At 39.6% G+C, this 21,978-nt stretch overlaps 1 protein-coding gene across 4 annotated transcripts in view; it reads right to left on the reverse strand.

Annotated features, from left to right (window-relative positions):
- The window catches only part of plxnb2b (plexin b2b), a 267,094-nt gene that overhangs the window by 53,906 nt on the left and 191,210 nt on the right, over positions 1–21,978 (reverse strand). For 2 of the 4 annotated variants that reach the window (XM_073813241.1, XM_065291414.2), the window contains 8 exons: positions 10,865–11,982; positions 10,431–10,619; positions 6,066–6,191; positions 5,698–5,798; positions 5,184–5,310; positions 2,297–2,453; positions 1,720–1,831; positions 1,155–1,266 (listed from right to left, as the gene is read on the reverse strand). In XM_073813241.1, the coding sequence (XP_073669342.1) occupies positions 1,155–1,266; positions 1,720–1,831; positions 2,297–2,453; positions 5,184–5,310; positions 5,698–5,798; positions 6,066–6,191; positions 10,431–10,619; positions 10,865–11,980 (2,040 nt within the window). In that variant the 5' untranslated portion in view covers positions 11,981–11,982. Of the gene's footprint in view, positions 1–1,154; positions 1,267–1,719; positions 1,832–2,296; positions 2,454–5,183; positions 5,311–5,697; positions 5,799–6,065; positions 6,192–10,430; positions 10,620–10,864; positions 11,983–15,174; positions 15,508–15,680; positions 15,824–21,978 lie in introns of those variants that run through there. The other 2 variants (XM_065291416.2, XM_065291417.2) reach the window with 2 other exon arrangements.

A 21,978-nucleotide genomic window follows, 5' to 3' on the forward strand; every position in this document is an offset into this window, starting at 1 on the left:
TCTCAGAGGTCATATTAGTACCTCAAATGTACATACATGTACCTCAAAGGTCATATGAGTACCTCAAAGTTAGATATGAGTACTTCAGAGGTCATATTAGTATCTCAAAGGTCATATTCCTACCACAGAGGTACATATTAGTACCTCAAAGGTAGATTAGTACCTCAGATGTCATATTAGTACCTCAAAAGTCATATTAGGATCTCAAAGGTCATATTACTACCAAAGAGGTACATATTAGTACCTCAAAGGTAGATAAGAGTACCTCAAAGTTCATATGAGTACATCAAAGGTAGATATTAGTACCTCAAATGTACATACGAGTACCTCAAAGGTCATATTAGTACTTCAGAGTTACATATTGGTACTAAAGAGTGTACACTATAGTGACAGCCTGGGACCATTTTTTTCTGACAGTGTAGGATTTCAAAAAACAAAGTCTCTTAAGCATTTGGACCGCCACTCAACTTTGAATCCAAGAATCGATCCTATTAAACAAGTCAAGATTTGTGAGCTACTGTAATCACCCAGAGATGATCAATATTCATTATCCTTCTAGAAGATCCAGATTAAAGGACCTTGAGAGAGTAGCAGGATTTACATGGCTTTAAACTGGTCTAAACAGCTCATTCATGGGGATTATCTGGACTACCGACCAGATGACCTGGTTTCCAACTAACACACCAAACAAAGCAATCACACAAAAGCTTTTAGTGGCTCTTTGTCCTGGTGACCACAGATTGTCATCCCTGCTGAAAAAGACAATGGAAACCATCAAAGAAGTTCTAATGGGTTTAATGGTTATACTAGGAATTACATTGGTTTAATGGAAACTATAATGGTCTGGGATGCTGGAGTGTTATCCGGTGGATGCAAACCAATAGAACACCATTAAATCCTACTGGAATAAGGCCCAAAACACACTTCACAAAGCAATTTTGTAATGTTTCTAATGATAAAAGCAGATGGTTCGTAATGGTATTCGTAATTAAATTAATTCAGTACCGACCGTATGGTAAGCATGAAGATGAACGGCATTCGGGTTTGGGACAAAATTTCACAACTTTTCTTTAAACAAATACTTGTAGCAGGATACAGCTGGTAGAATACCACATGTATGTTTTCGCATGCTTGAATTCTTGTCCTGTCAGTACCTGTTTGGGTTTGATTATATTGACTCCGGTCTCCGCATCATTCAGATCCGTGCAGGTGTGAGCCGCAATGTTCCACTGACAGCCCCAGGTGCTGCTTACACAAGACGAACATCTACGAAGAGACGAGCAGGTCGATTTAAACAGAGAAACACGGCGGACGAGAGAGGTTTTCAAGTTCTCCTAGTTAAATTTTTCATCAGCGTGCTAATGTTCAGAGCAAAAGCATACAGTCCCAGTGCACTTCAAATAATACCCATTCATCAGAAATGTCCCCCAGCGCTTAAAAAACACAAGACGCAGAGAAAAAAGATGAGGGATTGACTTTCATGTGTGATGAATGGATGAGAAACCAAAGCAATTTCCTGCTCTCTGAAAAAAAAAGGGGGGGAATGTAAGCAAGTCTCTATAGAAGCAAATTCAATTCCAGTTTCACTGATGCATTACAATTTATGAGTAAACCAATGTCTCATCGTTACAGATACTCGTATTCATTATACACATACTGGTGTCAGCACAACGCAGGGACACACACTCGCTGACAATAGAAGTGAGAGAGCTAACGTACGGCGTATTTTCTGCTTTCCGAACGGTCGCTGCGCAGTTGTAGAATTTATACTCGCTGGACGCCACCTGCACGCTGGTGTTCACGGAGATCTTCACTGTGACCACCACGAAATCTAGCAAGACAAAACAAACAACATTAGGTCATTGTGTACTCGTGAACTATGGTAAAATTCATACAAAGTGCTTAACAAATTTATTAGACCACTAAAGATTATCCAGCATCATGAAGTCTAGCAATGACTACGCCTACTGATATGACTAGATAGAGAAGGTATATTATTTTCAGAAAAATTTTAAAAGTACTTAGAGTTTCAGAAGTGCAAAATGATTTTTAATGAGGAATAAATTAGCATGAGTGCACCTCTAATTATTATTAGTTACAGTGGCAAACACATTCTAAGGGTGAGAGAACGAGTAGCAAATGGTAATGAGAAACTAAATTAGGACAAGACATCAACATTATGAGTGCACTTCTGTAAAAGAAAAAAAAAAGAAACGCTGCAGACAGTGTAGAATATAAACCTCATGGTGGAATATGATAAGGCAATGTCTAAATTGCCAGACCGGACGTCTCGTACCTTGATTCACAGGTGTGGGAGGTATACGCTGCGGTTCAGGCAAGCGGCAACTGACCCTGCCATCCACCATTTTGCCGGTGCTTTGATAAGAGCCGAAAGTGCACTGGATACGGTCTGAGTCTCTGAGGACGGGAAGCCCACGGACGTTTATATCCACCTTAGAGAAAGAGAGATTTTATACACTTTAAACTGACATAAAACAAGGCAAACATTAAAGGGACACTCCACTTTTTTTTGAAAACAGGCTCATTTTCCAGCTCCCCTAGAGTTAAACATTTGATTTTTACTGTTTTGGAATCCATTCAGCCGATCTCCGGGTCTGGCGGTACCACTTTTAGCATAGTTTAGTATAATCCATTGAATCTGACTCACTTAGGGGCTGTTTACACTTGGTATTAAGATGTGTTTTTGTCGATCGGATCACAAGTGGACGAGAGAGACACATCACATTTACACCTGGTATTTAAATCCGTCTCTTTTGTCCACTTTCGACCGCTTCTGTCCTGAATACTGTGAGGGGGTGGTCTGTGAGACGGTGGGCGAGTCTCTCTGCTGTCATTCAAACGCGAGCGGGAGTAATTATGAGTTTATATGGACGCAAACTAATATTATGTCAGAGTCAACTGCTTGTTTAGCAAGAAAACATGATGCACAGAGTTTTGTACGTTTATATGTTGGAGCTTTCTCTGAATTTTTAGCGCAATTGATGAAATAGGATCGCGCAACTTTCACACGCTTGCAAAATGAAACTACGGAGATCAGCCGCTTTAGTTTTATCAATGAAGAGCTAAAAATAGCGCTTTTCACTGTATGTTCGTGGCAGAAGTCTGAAAAGACGTAAAAGATTGTGTTCAGTACCTCAGATTAGATAAATGGGCGGAGAGAAGGCGGTCGCGTGTGGCTGTTCGAACACATTCAACCAAATGTGTGTTTACAATACCAAAGCAATCCGATCTAAGGGGTTTCGACCACCTCTAAATGTGGTTGAAAGTGGTTGAAAGTGGATGCGTTCAAAACGTTTTGAACACCGTTTAAACCTGGCATTAACGTCGTCCACTTGTGATCCGATCGACGAAAACGCATGTTAATGCCAAGTGTAAACAGTCTCTTAAGGGGAGCTGAACAATTAGCATATTTTCAAAAAAGTGGTGTGTCCCTCTAAATTAAATCAATTATTTTTGAAACTGTATTTTTTAGCTTTATTTAACACTTTAAAGATCCTGAAGCAAAAATAAGTAGTTTTCACACATTTTTTTACTCTCAAATTATGACCGAGAAGCCAATACGGAAGTGACTTAAACTGCAATTCATCAACATGCCACTAGAAGCTGGCTCTAAAAGAGGGTCAATCCCCATAGACCTCCATGTTAAAATGCCCAACTTTACAGCAGGAAATAATATGTATCCGCGGTTTCATCGGACACACGTGCGCTGACGCGATACACGTCTGGATCCGAACTTTACTTCCGGTTTCGTTTTTTTTTAATGGTCTGACTAGCTAAACTGATCTCTTGAACAAATGCCTCGTCGAAAATAACAAATGTTTTGGTTTCCTAGGTAATCTATGTGTTGGTTTTTTGCTTGTTATATAAATAAACTATGTTTAAAGAACTTTGTTGTTATATATTCTTGGCGGAGTTTACCGGAATTTACGTGTGGACCACGACAGCCACTTGTTTATGTTGTTACTGCTGAAACCGTCTATACAGCCTGGTACAAAAAGTGTTTTTGGTCTATATAGCTAATTTTACCCTTCAGGAAAACTGTAAGGGGATGAATTTTTCTGTAACCCATCCATTTAAATGATATTAAGCCTTAAAGTTCTGCATAATTAAGGGCGTGGCCACTTGAGTGACGGGTGAACTGCCACTGCTTTCACTACGTTGAGCTAGACGGGCGTGGTTTCAGCAACCAGCCACCTCACCTTCACCCATGTCCCGCCTCTTTACCCATTTTCTATTATCTGTGAGTGACGTGACGCGATGGCGGCCGCAAGACGCGGCAACTATTGGCTTCCAAAAAGCTCTTTACAAACCTATGGGTGACGTCAAGGACATTATGTCTATATTTTTTACAGTCTATGTTTTAAATCCGCTTCTTTCGCTCTTCACAAAAACAGCAGCGATTGGCTGGCTTGTCTACTTTCAGGAGCAATTTGATATTTATGATAGCGCAAATGCTTAAAGAGTTACAGTACAGTAAATAAAATGAATGGAGCTTGGTAGAATGTGTCGGCAATGACACGTCCGGTTTTAATAGGGTTACTATAGTATATTATTAGAAAACTAAATTTTTATTTAAATAAATAAATAAATGAATGACTTTTTTCTAAGTTATATAAGTTAACTAATATTTTAAAATTAAAATAACTCAAAATTATAAGGCAGCACAAACATGAGTAGTTACATTTGGCTTAAGCTACAGTTTGAGGAGTTTACTTTTGTCATTTAATGTGGGAAAAATTGCTTAAATAGTCAAGCACATTCAATTATGTGCGCAAACTACCTCTATAAGGCCCGATTCGTAGCAACATGTGCGATAACTGCGAAGCCAGAGCTCCTAATGCAACAACACAAAATCAGTCTATGCATAATTAAAACATTTTATAAGACTGTTTACAAGTCAACAACTTTTATTTCTTCAAAAAATATTGTCTAATATTCACATACACTGTAATCCTAAAGCTTTTATTGCATTAAACGGCAAAGCGCAACCTTCAGAACAGAATTCTAAACACGCCATCAGCGGCCACTGTCTTCCTGCCGTCTGTTCACCAATATGGCCTCATTGTGTGGGAGTCAAGCTCAGCTTTTCTCACAATCAGCGCTGAGCAGTCGGGTTTAAAAATACCACTCTGGTAATTGTGTCGCCGACACTCGGATGGTACCTGCTGGGACTTCAAGCAGCTGAGATTTGGAGGGTGGAAAGAGACGATTTTCACACACTCTTGCTTTGGACTCCACAGCCAGCCGTTCTTTTCCTCCGCACGGCCGCACTCCGATCTCCTGGTGCATCTACCAATACACAATCGTATGTTGAACACTTCTAATTCAATTAAATATGGACGTCTGTGAAATCTGGGCTAAAGTCTCGTAATGTAGTAATGATTGGGAGCATCAAAGTTTAATTTTACATTGATTTCAATCTTTTACATGACCTCACTCAGTCAATATTAAAGATATCAAAGTTGTATTTTCACATAACGTTCCTTGCTGTATAAAGGATGATTTTATGTAGAAAACAGTCAATGACAAAAAAGTATTTTGCTGGGTTTTAACAGACTGTATCAGAAATATGTAAAATAATTATTTTCCTCCTACAGAGAGGAGATGGGGAATTGGGGCCTTTTGCATGCCAGATTTACACCTAAATGTGCAAAATTCCAGAAACATTCCTGATACCTTCCCTCCAGGACACACCAGCCACAGTACGGATCTTTCTGTGCCACACAAGACTGGCAGTCGTCCTTCAGATGGCAGGCCTGCACAGGTACCTTTGTGATCTGTAACACCAAAAATATGTTTCACTCATCCTTCTGTTCTCAAAGTTACAGAATTACATTACATAAAGGTTATGGCCTGAACAAGACACCACAGCAAATCCTTCAGGCTGCATTTCAAAAATAAAAACAAACGTATATTTCAGCATCAACAGGAACTGACCCCATAAAAATGGGTTGCAATCTCGTGTTTCCTGCGACTGAGGCATTGATAATCAACAGTCCTGTGTGTCTGTGTATAGTCTATGATGAATGTCTTCAGCCTCGTACCTTTCTCTCTGTGGTAATGTACAAGTGCGTCTGGCTTTTGTCAAAGAAAAGGTTTTTATTTATGTAGCCGCTGGTTTTGTAGCCCGGACCGGGGTTGTATGGCTCCGGTTGGCTTGACAAATGTACCTGGGTAAACAGAGAACAATAGACACGGAGAAACGTACAATTAAACAGTCGAAAAAAGAACAGCACACATCTGTCATCTTTACGGACCACACAAACCCTCGCACCTGAGCCGCAAATCCAGTGACAACATGTCAAACCTGAACTAATGGCCATTGCGCCGCATAATGGCCACAAAAACACAGTTGACTCTGCTGGCAAAACTCAAAAATAAACAAGACAAAAAAATCACTTAAAAACGAAAATGTCCACCCTCGTGTCTGCTCAAACCCCTCTTGAGTTATTTTCTCCAAAGTGAAAAAATGAAAATGTGGATGATCTGGCTACTTTTCTCCATAAAACTAAAGTAAATGAAAATTTGGGCTGCCTGGTTTAAAAATTGCATAAAAACATAGCATCATAAGTAGGGATGCACCCATATATCGGCCTATAATCGGTATCGGCAGATAAAAGCAATTTTTCCGACTATCAGACGATTGTTGAAGAACAGCCGGTGATCAGGGCAGATTATATCCTGGGTCACAATGGGTCTCATTTACTAAGCTAAGCATCCATACACACGAATTTGTGTGTGAAATGTGTGTACGGATGTTTTCACAAACAAATCATGATAGCAAAATTTCTTCTAAATGTACAAATAAAATAATAAATTAAAATTAACTAATGCCACATGTATGCAATAGCCATGTAAGCTATAATCAAATTCTAGGCTAATTATAATGTATATAATAAATGTTGATTTATTATAATTTATATTATAATTTTCTAAATTATTATAGTGTTGGGCAAAGATCAATCGCAATTAATCGCATACAAAATAAAATTGCAATTTTTTTTGCATAATATATGAGTGTGTGCTGCTGTGTTTGTAATTATTATGTATATATGAATACAAACACACATTCATGTATGTATTTAAGAAACATTTACATGTACATTTATTTATATTTTTATATTTTCTAGATTATATATTAACAATAAAATGGATATATAAATAAAAAAAAATTAAAATGTATATATGTATGTGTGGGGGTTTAAATATACATAGCAATTACACACAGTACAGACACATATAATAGGCAAAATTCACTTTTATTTTGTATGCGATTAATCACAATTTATCTTTGCCCAGCACTATTATTATTATATATAGTACATTATGCATTATTATATAGGCTATATAATTTTTTTCTATACAAAGAAGATGCATGCAATGACAAAACTTCAAGCTTTGCTTCCTCACTTTTAAATCTCCATAAAAGCGTCTGCTTAATGCCTAATGTAAATCTGATGTAATGAGATGACCAAACGTCAATCCCTTCATTTAGGCCCCTTGTCTGTTTTATTTTTGATACAGATGTGCGTCTCTGGTGAAGTCATATTAAAGATACATTCACATTCGTTCTCATTGGTAGTCACTCCCGAAAGTTGCTCATAATTTGCATAAAGTTAAACGTTTCTCAACTTTTGTTGTATGACTGACACGCCCCATCCAGTCGGCAACGGTCCCGCTCGTGTCGCCGGAAGTCTGCAATCTTCCATTGAAATCAATGAGATCGCGTCGCTATGCTACTGCTAGTTGCTGCTAGTCTGTATGCAGCTTAACCCTAGAGTCACATTAGCTACAAAAGTGACCGACACTGAGCGACACGCACTCAGTTGATGGGTGTTTCTGGGCATGTCTACTCCTGGTTGCTTGGCAACGATATTTTTGAATTTAAAAGTGTTTATTTCTCGATAAAAATAACAAAATATATGGGATAAAATGCCAAACTGATCAGATATATACAGAAATACACATTTTCCGCCATCTTGAATTATTTTCTCCGACTTGCCCCTTCACTCCGATCAGCAGTCGTTCTGTCCCATCGCTCAGCATTTGCATAAAATAGCCTTCTTGTCTATTTGTCGCTGGCAAACGGCCACTCCCATTGAAAATGAATGGTAGCCTGTTGCTCTGTCTCTGGTATCTAATGTGACTTTAGGGTTAGTCGTCGTTATCGTATCCCATGTAATTCTTGTTACCAAAACCTGTTAAGGGCCACTCACAAGTTAACGATAACATAACGTTAACTATAAATATATTAGCATCCACATCATCGGACGATAATGATAACTTTATGTTAATACGCTAACGCGTGCGGTACTCGCACAAATCACTTACTTTCAATGGCATTACTAATACTGCATATTTCCTGTAATAAAAACTTTTGAAATTGTTTACATGTCACTGAATTTGTAAATATGCTGTTCTTGTTGCATTTACACATTGGGTATAACCAGCAAATGTCCTCAACATGCATGCTTATTTCGTACCTTTTGGGGTAGTCAATGTAGTAGAATAAAAAGCATTACGTGGTCAATTTCACAACAGCTGGATACCGGAGGTAATTTTATATTATGGACTCCAGCAATGAGACCCACGGTGTCATCTGTCATTTCAAAGCGCGCAAATAGATTTGATTGGCTGTCAATGGTATTGTTCATTAATTAGAAATGGCTTAGAAAGTGATCCCACCGATAACGTTCATTGTATCTTTATTGTTATAGTTGTGGTGTGAACTCCGCTATTCTCTTTAATACCATTTTTTTACACTTATCATTATATTACTCAGGTGGAACTTGAGTAAAGAGCTTAAATCAGAGCTTTACTGATAATAAATCTGATTATGAATTTCTTTTCTAGCTCTTTTGCTTCAGGGACAAACTGCTCAAAAAAGGAGTAAAAACAAAACTATTGGTATCAGTAGATGTCTAAGTTAGAGCTGTAATCGGGCCTTAAAAGTTAGGCCCGAAATGTCCGGAGCCCGACAGAATGCAGCCCGAACCCGAACGTACATTTAGATTGACAGCTATTTAAAAGCCCGAACCCGTTTACAGCCCGACATTATTTAAATGTGCGCACACACACAGCTTTTGTCAAGAATGAGAAATTTACACAGGTTTTAACATTATTTATTCATGACTAATAATCTACACGCCACTTGGAAGTTGAAACAAAGAAATAAAATAAGTCATCTGTAACATTGTAACATCTCATTCTAAATAGGCTTATGCAATACACTATAAATATGCCAATAAAATTATTATTTCTTAACGAATTAAATTAAGATAATACATTCTGAATTAAGATGGGTATTTGGCAATAACGAAATTAAGAGAAAGGCTCCGCGGGATTTGCGTCGGCACTTCTCTCCATTACTGCCAACATTAGTCTATATCCTCTGTCTAAATTATGTATTTAAGACTCGATTCATATTTAGTTATACATTGAAAAACCTACTCACCAAGATTAGGCTACATGTTTTTGATGAGGAAAATCATTAAATCCAATCCACTGTAAATGAATTCAGCGCGATCCTGCGCTACTGATTGAACTTGAACGCTCATTTACCTCACAAAGCCGGAGCGCAAGCCCGAGCCCGCCCCGAGCCCGTGTAAAATGTTAGAAAGGAAGCCCGAACCCGCCCGAGCCCGTCGGGTCCCGACGGGTTCCGTCGGGTTCGGGCAAAGATCTTCAGCTCTAGTCTAAGTAATCGAAAACCATAAGTGAATTAAATGGCTTGTAAGCTATACTTCACGTCTTTTCCATTTACAGATGTAAATAATTTACAGATATAACTAAGCCATGTGTAATGACACAAACAAAAACACACCTGGGCTTGATCTATCCCACAATACCTCTAGCAAAGCATTTGTAGGACCTAAGAATTGGTCTCAAGTTGTGAAGAGCAGTTCATTATTTCTAATACATCTGCCGTGTTTAGCTGTGTCTGGCGTAGTGCTGAGTTTTCTGACAGTGATATCTTTTTCTCTTTCATCGTTCTGTCAAAATATTCGCTGTGTTCAGCCTCCAATTTCGTTATCTGCCAAAGTCTAAATTCTGGCATTGTGAGGTGAATGCTAAATCAGATGTGTAGCATCAGGAAGCTGGTTTTGGTGGTTCACTAATTGGTAAATTTCTGGTGATTCACGTATCTTCAACATTTCTTTAACAAGGACGTTCTAAACATGGCTGGTCGTCTCTGCACCCTCCTACAGAAATGTCAGATTTTGGCTATTTTTAAAGAAAAGTTAGTTTTTACTTTTCTTTGCATGGGAAAGACTTCCAACTAATGACTTAAACCTTCCCACATGCTGACAAAATGGTGAGATGTTCGCGCTAAGTGTTATAGCACCTCACGACGAGGGTTCGAGAAACACGCGGTTGTAGTGTTAAACATTTAGTACTACTGATCTTACCTTGATCACTTCTCCAGCGCTGTGGCCCAGAAAGGCAATAGTGTGATCATTCTCTACCGCCACGGCCACCGCGGTCAACAAATTTTGCCTGATGAAGACAGGATTGGCTTTCAAAGCAAACTCCTGCCGACTGGCCAATGGAGACGGAAGAAAATCGGCTCCACACTTGAATCTGTTTACGATGTCTTTCTGCAAGTTTGAAGAGTCGGAAGGAACGGATTCTTTAGTCAACATCGAATCAAAGTAATTGAAAACTAACTTTGATGCTCCAAACCTTATTATTAGCCGATTATGAAACTTCAGCCTGGTTTTACAGACAGTGTCAGATGTTTGTTATGCCTGGTTTACGTTTTAAAATGTCAAACACATCTTTAGTCAGTTTTAGAAACAGACGTCTGAGTAATTTATCAACATTACCAATGGCCACTACTTACGTCGTGCTTGACACATGGGTCATCTTTGCTGGCTGTGTAAGGGCTCTCCACCACTAATTTGCCATCAATCTTGCCGTTGTCCGTGTAACAAGCGCTAACAATGTCCAACAGCTTCTGGTTGATGTTTTTAAGGGGGTACATACACAGAGCCGATTCTACTCCCCCTTCCTCCGAACTGGCCACCACAAACAGGACCTTATCCCAAGCCAGGACATTCCCGTACTCTCCCGATTCGGACATGACGTGGGCCAGCTCCTTCCCTGGCTCGGTCACGTAAGCAGCCTGGACTTTATTGTAGTGATTTCTTGTGCCGCAGTTGAGCTGAAGTTCCGTGTAAGAATAATAGTGATTGTCATTCTCGCATAGGCGAGAAACGAAGGTAAAGTTTTTGTTGTCCGCTCCGCCGAAAGTGCGTGAAAAGAGGAAATAAACGAAACCGTCGCTTTTGAATGCGAAGCGGAAATCGTGCAGGTACTTGGCGGCAAAGGGTACCGCCTGAACCATGGATGACTCGATGATGCTTTCGAACACGACCCATTCGCGATAGTTTTCCACGATTCTGGTGCTGATCAGTTTAGAGCTGTCCATGCTTCCATAGCCCTTCCCAACCAAAAAGACATCAAACTGTCTTGCAGACCTTTCTTCTTTGAGCTTGGCCATGACGCCCACCACGGAAACGTGATCCTCGGTGCTGGCGGCGTAAGTTCGTTCCCCTTTGCTGTCACTGTAGTAAATCTGTTCTTTCACATTGGTAAGGTTGAGCAGAGTACAGATTCCCCGGTACAAACTTCCACAAACTATCAACGACCCGTTAAGCGAATGAACCAGCAAGAGTTTATTAGTATTATTTGTGTCTTTTAGGTCCTGGCAGGTAGATACTGGTGGCGTGCAACCCCTTGCGTCCTTCTTGGGCCCGGTTTCAGTTCTAGCCTCAAGATTTAATGAAAAGTCCAATTGGTAAATGGCATTGATAGCCCCCAGGTATACACGCCCGGTGATGGGGTCCTGTACCACATTATTGATGGGCGTATCTGTGGAAAACTCCAGTATGGACTCCTCTGAGAAAACGGACACCACATGTAGCACCAGCAAGACCATCGATAACCAGCACGCCATTTCTGTAAAAAAAGGAATAGACAAATGGTCAACAAAGATGAACATTCAGGTAAATTATGTTTGTTCATGTAAATTTATTTCTGATCTTGAATTGTCACGGCCTGTAGAGTTCACCTCAAACACAACAAAACCATCAAAGCAGGGGAAAGGACCAAAGAGTCGGAAGATTGAGCATCACTTGTAGCAACCTTCAACTTTTTTAGCAACTATTGTAGCCGTCCATGTCAGGCCTATTCATTTAAATTCTGGGCCATGTCTAGTTTAGTTCCAACCTACTTTTATAATTTCCAAATAATTCTTGTTTTTTTTCAGGATTATTTAAATAGCTCTGACATGGACGGGATAGTTGCTAAAAAAGTTGAAGGTCGCTACAAGTGATGCTCAATCTTCCGACTCATTTGTCCCTTCCCAAAGAGATTCCTTAAACTAAAAACTCTGACAAAGCTTAGACCCGGCCGCCAGTTTTATGATGTTAACCTGTTATTCCCTGGAGTTTCATTGACGCAGCGATAACGGTCTCACCCTGAGGGCTGAGTTAATTTTAAGCTCTCACATTCATTTACATAAAAACCTCTGCCCTTCTATCGGCAAACCTCATCAGTTTTCCCCTCTCTTTGCCGATCACGAAGCTCATTTATTACAAATTCCATTTCTTAACGTAATCCATGTAGCTGCCCTTTTAGTTCATACCCTTAAACAACTATTTTTAATTTGAAATGGTGGCTTAAATGGGTTTGTGTGACCACTTTTGGGGATATGGTTTGTTTTTTTACTTTTTCTCGGGATGGGCTAGTCTGTCTTAAAGTACGACTGATCGTCTAGGAAAGAAAAATTACCAATGAGATTCTCCAGGACAGCAATGACATTAAATAAAGGGCAAATGGGAGTCCTCCTTTAGTCTCCTGCCTGTAAATCTTACATATAAGCTTCAGAAGAGATCTCGGACTCAGTAACTCTCTAACAATACAACAAAATGTGCACTCCACATTCATTGTACATCTTATGTACTGTAAACCTCTGCAGTAGCACTAGATAACTCTTTATATTTTCATAATTTGATCTTCTGTTTATTTCCTAAGGAACTTCTGAGAAGAAATCTGACTGAAAATACAATCACTACATTTCTGAACCATTAAGCAACCTCCAAGTGATCAGATTTTAAAGTGAGATGCATTACTTTATTCCGATATTCCCGAGCAAAGAACATCCCTGTATCTCTGCCTGCAGGTGCCTGAATAGAATCATATAATATTTAACCTCTAATAAGAAGACAAATTACAGCATTTACTGACAGTGCTGGACCTGAAAGGACATTTCAGCGACTTTAACTCAATAGTGAGTTCACGGACACAAAGAAATGGGACGTGGACGTATAGATCAGTGCCAGAGACTTCGCTTAAGAATGACACATATATCTTCACTAATGCAATTATCATGACATGTGTTGGTAACACAGGACAGAGGTCAAGAAACACTGGACTGACTCCATTAATCCTCAGATTGTATAACAGCCAGTGCAGGGTGAAGCTCGGGGAAGATTGGCTAGAAAAGATGCTTGTCTCAATCAACGCAAATGACAAAATGCAGCATTTGGATGTTTATTTTCTGTGTTGTTGAATTACATGGTTAAGCGGTATTAGAGTGAGGATAATAAGTGGTGTGTAACTATTTGCAAAACTACTAAACTTCTACACTGTTTAGGGAACGTGTAGCTAAAATAACTGAAATAGTAACCCTATTATCCTATTAGCACACTTAAATCATCATTTACTCACTCTTACAAACCCGAAGGAAGATATTTTGAGAAATGTTTGTAACCAAACGTTCGTGGACCCCATTAACTTCCATAATAGCAAAAAATAATACTATGGAAAATTAACCATGGGGTTAATTACACCATTTTCGATTACCATTTTATTACCATATTTTCAGTATAAATATCATGTTAAAATGTGTTGAGCTGTAGTGAAACAATTGTAAATTTGGTGACTGTGATTTTACTACAAATGCTAAGTAAAACAGCAATGCCGTAGCAACCACCCACACTAGCAAAACACAGCTCAGAATACCCCAGCAACAACATATCATCCACCTTGAACACCCTGGCAACCAGGTGCTTTTGACATGGCAACCAACCACAACACTTTAGCAACCATACAGAGCAATGCCATAGCAAACATCACAGCAAACATCTTAACAGCCATATGGTAATGCCATAGCAACCACCCAGAACACATTAGCAACCATACAGCAATGCCCTAGCAACCACCACAAACACTAGGGATGGACCGATAAATCGGCCAATGATGCTTGCTACGCTTCTCAATGAATTACGGTGAAATGCCGCTACATCCAAAAGCCAAAGGGCGCTCTCATGCAGAAACTCAACATGGATCGCCATGTATTATTATTAGTGTATATCAGCATTTATCGTCCCATCTCTGTTATCAACCATACCGCAATGCCCTAGCAACCATCTAGAACACTAATGCATCCACACAGCAATGCCCTAGCAACCACCCAGACCACCTTATTAACCATATCGCAATGCTGTATGGCAACCACGCAGCAATGCCCTAGCAACCACCTCAAACATCTTAACAACTATATGACAATGCCCTAGCAAACACCTCAAACACCTTAACAACTATACCACAATGCCCTAGCAACCATCCAGAACACCTTATCAACCATACGGCAACGCCCTTGCAACTATCCAAAAGACCCTAGCCACCATACAGCAAAGCCCTGGCAATCATTCAGAACACCATAGCAACCTCCTAGGCACCATCTCAAACACCCTAGCAACCATACGTGAATGCTCTAACAATCTCTCAGAACATCCTAGCAACCACATGGTAATCTAACAACCACTCTAGAGCACATTATAGACAATAAAAAGACAAAAAAAAAAACGAAGTAAATACAAATAATCAGGCTATATCATCTTTGAGTTTCATCAACTGGCTCCGTTTTCAATTCCCAAAAATGTTAATGCAGGACACAACATACCCCCCTGTACTGAAGTGCACACAAGCCTTACAAACTAACAGCAGATATCTGGGGCAATTCGGCACAAGTTTCTTGGTGGGATAAAAGAATTAAAGGCTTCAACAAGCCTCCGCATTCTCTAGTTTAAGCATGATGAAAGACAAAAACCTTTTTATTAAAACATGCACAGGGAAACATCTCACTTCTTCGAGAGAAAGAGGTCTTTAAACTCTGATTAGGGTGACCGAATTCCAGCTCATCTCGCTCCAATTGCAAAGTCCTTGACTTCAAAGATCAATTGGCTTATGCATGGAAATTGCTTGCGAAAAACCTGTACTGTCATACGAATTCCCCAAGATGTGTGGTTACGGGTCATCAAGTGAAAATCTCATCCCTGCATGACGGCTCTTTCATCCAATCGCATGCCTGGTTAATCCTGTTGGTAATCCTAAAGTTAACGCTGCAACGAAATGCATTAGCACTGAAAACTGTAAATATTAAATACAAAAAACAACTTAAAATTTACCAACAGAATTAGCAGAGAGAAAAAACGATCTTGAATCTGATAAATAATAACGAAGCTAGCTATTCTCTAATGAAGCAAAAACATCTGGAGAAATCCAACTGGAGTGCCAGGAGTGTTAAATTTTTAGAACAGAAGGGTTTAGCTCCGGGAGAGAGACGCGAGTTAGAATAGACGACTCATTACCGTAGGTTTATCATTGCCTGAGAGAGATAATCCCGTTTTCTCTGCAGTCAGATAAAGGAATGCAACAACTTCAGTTTCAGAGCCGAATGATGAAACAGGCACTCTAGGAAAATGGCCTTGTTAGATGTCGTCAGCTCTTAGATTCCAGGCAAGACCACACATGTCTGTTACCTGAGCTATTGGAGATCATAAGATAAAGTCAGGTTCACTCATATGGAAAAACACAACACATACTGAAATATCTCATTTAAAACCTAGCAAAGATTTTGCTTTTTGGAACATTATGCGTTCTTTCATATAATTTGTTGTGAGAACTCAAAAAATTGCAAATGAGCGCAAATGTTTTTGGGGGGATGTAAAATTAAAAAGATAGATAGATAGAAAGACCAATAAAGACAGATAGACAAGCAGACAGATAGATGATGGACAGATAAATATCTAGACAGATTGACAGACAAATAGATAGACAGAAAGATAGATAGATGGATAAACAGACAGACAGACAGATTGACATGATGGACAGACAGATTGATAGACAGATAAACAGCGGAAAGGTAGACAGACAGTGGACAGATAGACAGACGTACAAACAAACAGACAGATAGATCGACAGATAGAGGAAAAACAGACAGATATATAGATGGAGAGACAGATAGAAAGACAGACAGGTAATCCGAGAGATAGATAGACAAACAGATAAATATCCAGACAGATAGACAGACAAATAGATCAACAGACGGATAGACAGATAGATAGACAGGTGGTCAGACAGACAGATAGACGGACACACTGAAAGATGGATAGATAGACAGACAGATAGATAGGCAGACGGAGGGACGGACAGACAGACAGACGGTAAGATAGATAGATAGATAGATAGATAGTTAGATAGACGGACAGACAGACAGATAGACGATCGATAGACAGGCGCTCAGACAGACAGATGGACGGACATACAGAAAGATGGAAAGATAGACAAACAGACAGATGGTCAGATAGCCGGAGGGACGGAAAAAAGTCAAATGGACAGAAATACAGAAAGATGGATAGATAGTCAGACAGACAGATAGATATATAGGCAGACGGACGGACGGACAGACAGATAGATGGATAGATAGACAAACAGACAGATGGTCAGATAGACGGAGGGACGGAAAAAAGACAAATGGACAGAAATACAGAAAGATGGATAGATAGACAGACAGATACATAGGCAGACGGACAGATGGACAGACAGATAGATGGATAGATAGACAAACAGACAGATGGTCAGATAGCCGGAGGGACGGAAAAAAGACAAATGGACAGAAATACAGAAAGATGGATAGATAGACAGACAGATAGATACATAGGCAGAGGGATGGACGGACAGACAGATAGATGGATAGATAGACAAACAGACAGATGGTCAGATAGACGAAGGGACGGAAAAAGGACAAATGGACAGAAACACAGAAAGATGGATAGATAGACAGACAGATAGATAGGCAGACGGATGGACAGATAAACAGATGGATAGATAGACAGGCGGTTAGACAGACAGATGAATGGACACACAGAAAGATTTATAGATAGACATACAGACAGATAGATAGATAGGCAAACGGACAAACAGACAAATAGACGGATAGACAGACAGACTGAAAGACAGACAGATGGACGGACATACAGAAACATGAATAAATAGACAGCGGACAGACAAATAAATAAATATCTAGACAGACAGATAGACAAAAGATAGACAGCGGACAGACAGATAGACACAGAAAAAGAAAGACAAATGGACGACATGCAGAAAGATGGATGATAGACAGGCAGTCAGAGAGACGAAAAGACAGACAGATGGATGGACATACTGAAAGATGGATAGATAGACATATAGATAAGCAGATGGATGGACAGACAAACAGACAGATAGGAGGTCATACAGACGAAAGACAGACCGATAGACGGACATAAAGAAAGATGGATAGATAGACAGCGGATAGACAAATAAATATCTAGACAGACAAACAGATAAATAAACAAAAGATAGACAGCGGACAGACAGGTCTTTAAAGAGATATACAGACAGACGGACAGATAAATATCCAGACAGATAGACAGACAAATAGATTAACAGATGGGTGGACAGACAGATAGGCAGATGATCAGACAGATGGAAGGATGGAAAGAAAGAAAGACAAATGGACGGACATACAGAAAGATGGATAGATAGACAGCGGACAGAAAGATGGTCAGATAGACAGGTTATCAGAGAGATAAACAGACAGATGGACAGATAAATATCCAGACAGATAGATTAACAGATGGATGGACAGACAGAAATATAGATATGCAGATGGACAGACAAACAGACATACAAATACACAGATAGATAGACAAACAGACAGATGGTCAGACAGACAGAAATTTTCGGAGGACAAATGAACGGACATACAGAGAGATGGATAGATAAACAGCGGTCAGATAGACAGGCAGATGAATAGACAGACAGATAGTCAGAGAGTTGGATAGAAAGACAGACGTAAGTAAATGTCTAGACAGATAGACGGATTGACAGAGACAAATAGACAGACAGAAAGACAGACAAACTGATAAACAGACAGACAGATATATAGATAGACAGACAGACACCGATAGATAAACAGACAAATAAAGAGAGAGAGAGATTAACTGTCACAGGCAAAGGTCATACAGTAGGTTAGATGCCAGGGAACACACATGCTAACAAAACTTATAGCTTGAATAAACTGTAAGGCACTTTGGATAAAACATCTGGCAAACACATAAATATAAACGTGATGGCAACTCACAAACATTTTTCACAACAGCAATGCTAGCACATTATATGCATTAGTGCACTAACAGACTCTATTATATGCATACGTGAACAGACATCATTCATGATACCTACTGCACAGAACCACAGTACTGTAAATTAAGACCACAATGCTCTTTTGTGTCTTTAAAATAAAACCATCGGGTTCGATGCGTGCGTTGTGTGGGGCTTCTTGCCCTTGCTGGGAGATGAACAAGTTCAGAGCGCTCAAGGAAAGCTCTGGTCAAAGTCTATTGAATTTCCATATGAGTGATTATCCTGACTGCCTCCATTTATTTTCATTTACTGGTGAGCACAAGGCGTCCGGGCTGACGGTGAGATGAGTTAACAAACTGGCCTGAAGACTGGACTGTGACAGGAGACCAACACTGTGTGTGTGTGTGTGTGTGTGTGTGTGTGTGTGTGTGTGTGTGTGTGTGTGTGTGTGTGTGTGTGTGTGTGTGTGTGTCCTCAACACCGCTGCCAGCTGTGCACACACATACAAACACACACAAATCTGCATGTTAGGATTAAATCCAGCATTATTATATCCAGGTCTGTTTTGTGCCGAGCCGCCAAATCTCAGCTGGGACACTGTGTGTGTGTGTGTGTGTGTGTGTGTGTGTGTGTGTGTGTGTGTGCGTGTATGTGTGTGGATACGCTGGACACAGCTGGCCAAACCCAAATGAGATTAAATAAGGCATGATGGAGAGAAGATTCTTCACCCATCAAATTCGATTTTATCTGTCCATCCTTTCTCATATCGCCCCCGTCCTCAGATTTCTCATTTCTCAACCTTTCTGTATGTAACACAAACTTTATATTATTATAACACTAGAGTGAAATTCATGCAATGCTTGCTATCCGGTTGTTTTTGGGATCAAGTCTATACAGCATATCTAAATTTATCACCCGCCCAGTCAAAAATCCATTTCTCGACAAAAAGAAATTGAGGTATACAAATCCATGCCATAACACGATTGTTGTGGAAGGATAAACACACTAAAACGGTGCGGTCATGTGACAACAATGTAGCTTACGATGTAACATTATTTTGCGTAGATACTCTATCAGCTTGAACACAGATAGAGAGGAAGAGCTTGTGACTGTATTTTAAGTGTCTCATCTACAAACCAAACATTGTGTCTTCAGAGTCTGTGTGCGTCTGCTGAATCTTCAAAACGTTCGAGCATTTCAACTGAACACCACAGTGTTCGGGCACAATGTAAACAGTGTGAAGAGATCAGATTCTCCTCCAGCTGGGTGCTGAATAAATAAAGCTACTAAAAGCTTTGCAGGTCACGGCAGTCACACACGACTTCTCTACTGAAAAAAGGATCAAGAGAAACTGTGTGTGTGTTTATAGACCGTAACGACATAAACAAACGGCTTTTTTGGACCAAACGTAACTTCCGGTAAACTTCCACAAAGAATCAATAACAAAATAAAGCAATAAGCCCCAAGAAGCAGTGGGTTACCAGTGCATTTTATAACAGCTAAGGGGCGTTGTTAGGCACGACGCGAAGCGGATTGCCCTGAAACCCCCTTAGCTGTTATAAAATGCACTGTAACCCCACTGCTTTGCGTGGCTTATTGCTTTTATAAAACGGTTACTTCATATGCATAGCAGGATTTCATAAAATAAAACACAAATAAGTTGTAATTATATTAGTACAAATATTACTCTTCCGCCAAACAAAGTAGTTCCTCAGAATCAAGTGTGGCTGATACAGAGCGTAGTTCCAAACCAACACGCAGCAAAGACACAATGAAAATATGATTTAAGACTGTGGTGTTTATTTTCATAAGTCAACATTCATCTGTTACCCATCGTAATAATTCATCTTTTGTCCATTTTTATGCTCTTCTGCTTTCCGGTCTTGCATAAACATAACTCTTTCCCCGCCATTGCCGAGTTATCTCATCAATTAAGAGAAAACATTTGCATGAACAGAAACTTTTTCCTGATTTTTATGTTAAAGGCACTCTAAGTGAATCTGGTTGATGTCCTTCTTGTCGTTTATCGGTTGGAGCACTTTGTTATGTTTCGTGGTTGTAGGTTTGACCACTTTCTTTTTGTTGCAGTTTGTGGAGCCTGGGCTGTCTGCAGACACCGCATTTTTTTTACAGTGTTCAGGGGACAGGCAGCTAGCAGATAGTGAGGAGATTATACACTAGATGGATAACTTACCCAATTTACCCAGTAATTTATAATTTATAAAAAAAATGGAAGCAAAAAATGTCTTTACTAATTTTAAACTTTGTGTATGTTTTGATAATCATTCTGAATCTGATCTCTTAAAGGAACAGTATGTAAGAAATGTATATCAATTAATTATAAAATGGGCCTGATATGTCACTAGACATTAAGAAATCATTTTCATTTCACATATATCACTGACAACAGTGGTCTTGCCAGGATATTGTCATTTAAAAAGTGGAGTTGCAGCCCTCAACTGATGTTTATGTTGTGTATTGGCCACCAGTTGTGTGACTGCAGTACCAGTTTTTAGCCACAAGTTTTGTGATTGCAGTACCAGTTTTAGCCACAAGTTTTGTGGTTGCAATACCAGTTTTGGCCACAATCCTACATACTGTTCCTTTAAAAAATGCAATTATTTCAGCTTTTTGCAAAATGTTTTGATTTTTTAAGAAAAATACCCATATTTAGAAGTTTATAAGCAGAGAAAAAAAAATAGGATGAAACGTTTCGTTTTGTTTGTTTCTTGTACTGTTCTTTAATTTGATATATCTGTATGTTTATATGTTTTTAGAAGAATATTTTCCTGGAAGGCTTTCTGTGAAACATTTGTGAAAAATGACAAAAAATGCTGGCGGGCAGGGAATGAGTTAATTGGCTAGTGCACTAGGTTATTTGCATAAGGAAATCTGATTGGCTGGCAGATTCAACTTCTGCTGAGAACAACCCCAGTGACGCAACGCCAACGGATCCACAATTCAGTTTGGCAACGCGTGACGTCACCCATTCCAACTAAATGAGAAGTTATAACGCTGACACCCCGTGTGAATGTACTATTCAATTCTTGCCTGGCTGACAAATCCACACGCGGCAATCCATGCTCACTATCTCCCCTCATCCTTTGGAAACCAAAACTTTTATTTTCCGCAAGGTATTTGTTCCAGAGGTCAGTTTAGTCACTATCCAGACTGATAAACGAGCACAAACCGGAAGTTAGCTTCGGGCCAGCCGTGTAACCACGGCAACGCGCATTTGTCTGATAAAACCGTCTATAGTAATTACACAGCACATCAATCTCTCAAAGATTCACAGATTTAACCAGGAACACTTCATTTTCTGAATAACAATAATAATAGCAGGGGTATTTGTGCTTGTAGTTTGGGTGTTTTATTGTATTTTAAAGTGAATTAATAGAAGTTTTTCTTCTCATTCTGGTTTTAGTCTTCACCAACACAAATCGCTCAGTGCTCCCGAGCTGTCAGTCAAGGCAGCTTGGT

This window comes from Paramisgurnus dabryanus, chromosome 23 (genome assembly GCF_030506205.2).
Source record: "Paramisgurnus dabryanus chromosome 23, PD_genome_1.1, whole genome shotgun sequence".
Lineage (NCBI taxonomy): Eukaryota > Metazoa > Chordata > Actinopteri > Cypriniformes > Cobitidae > Paramisgurnus > Paramisgurnus dabryanus.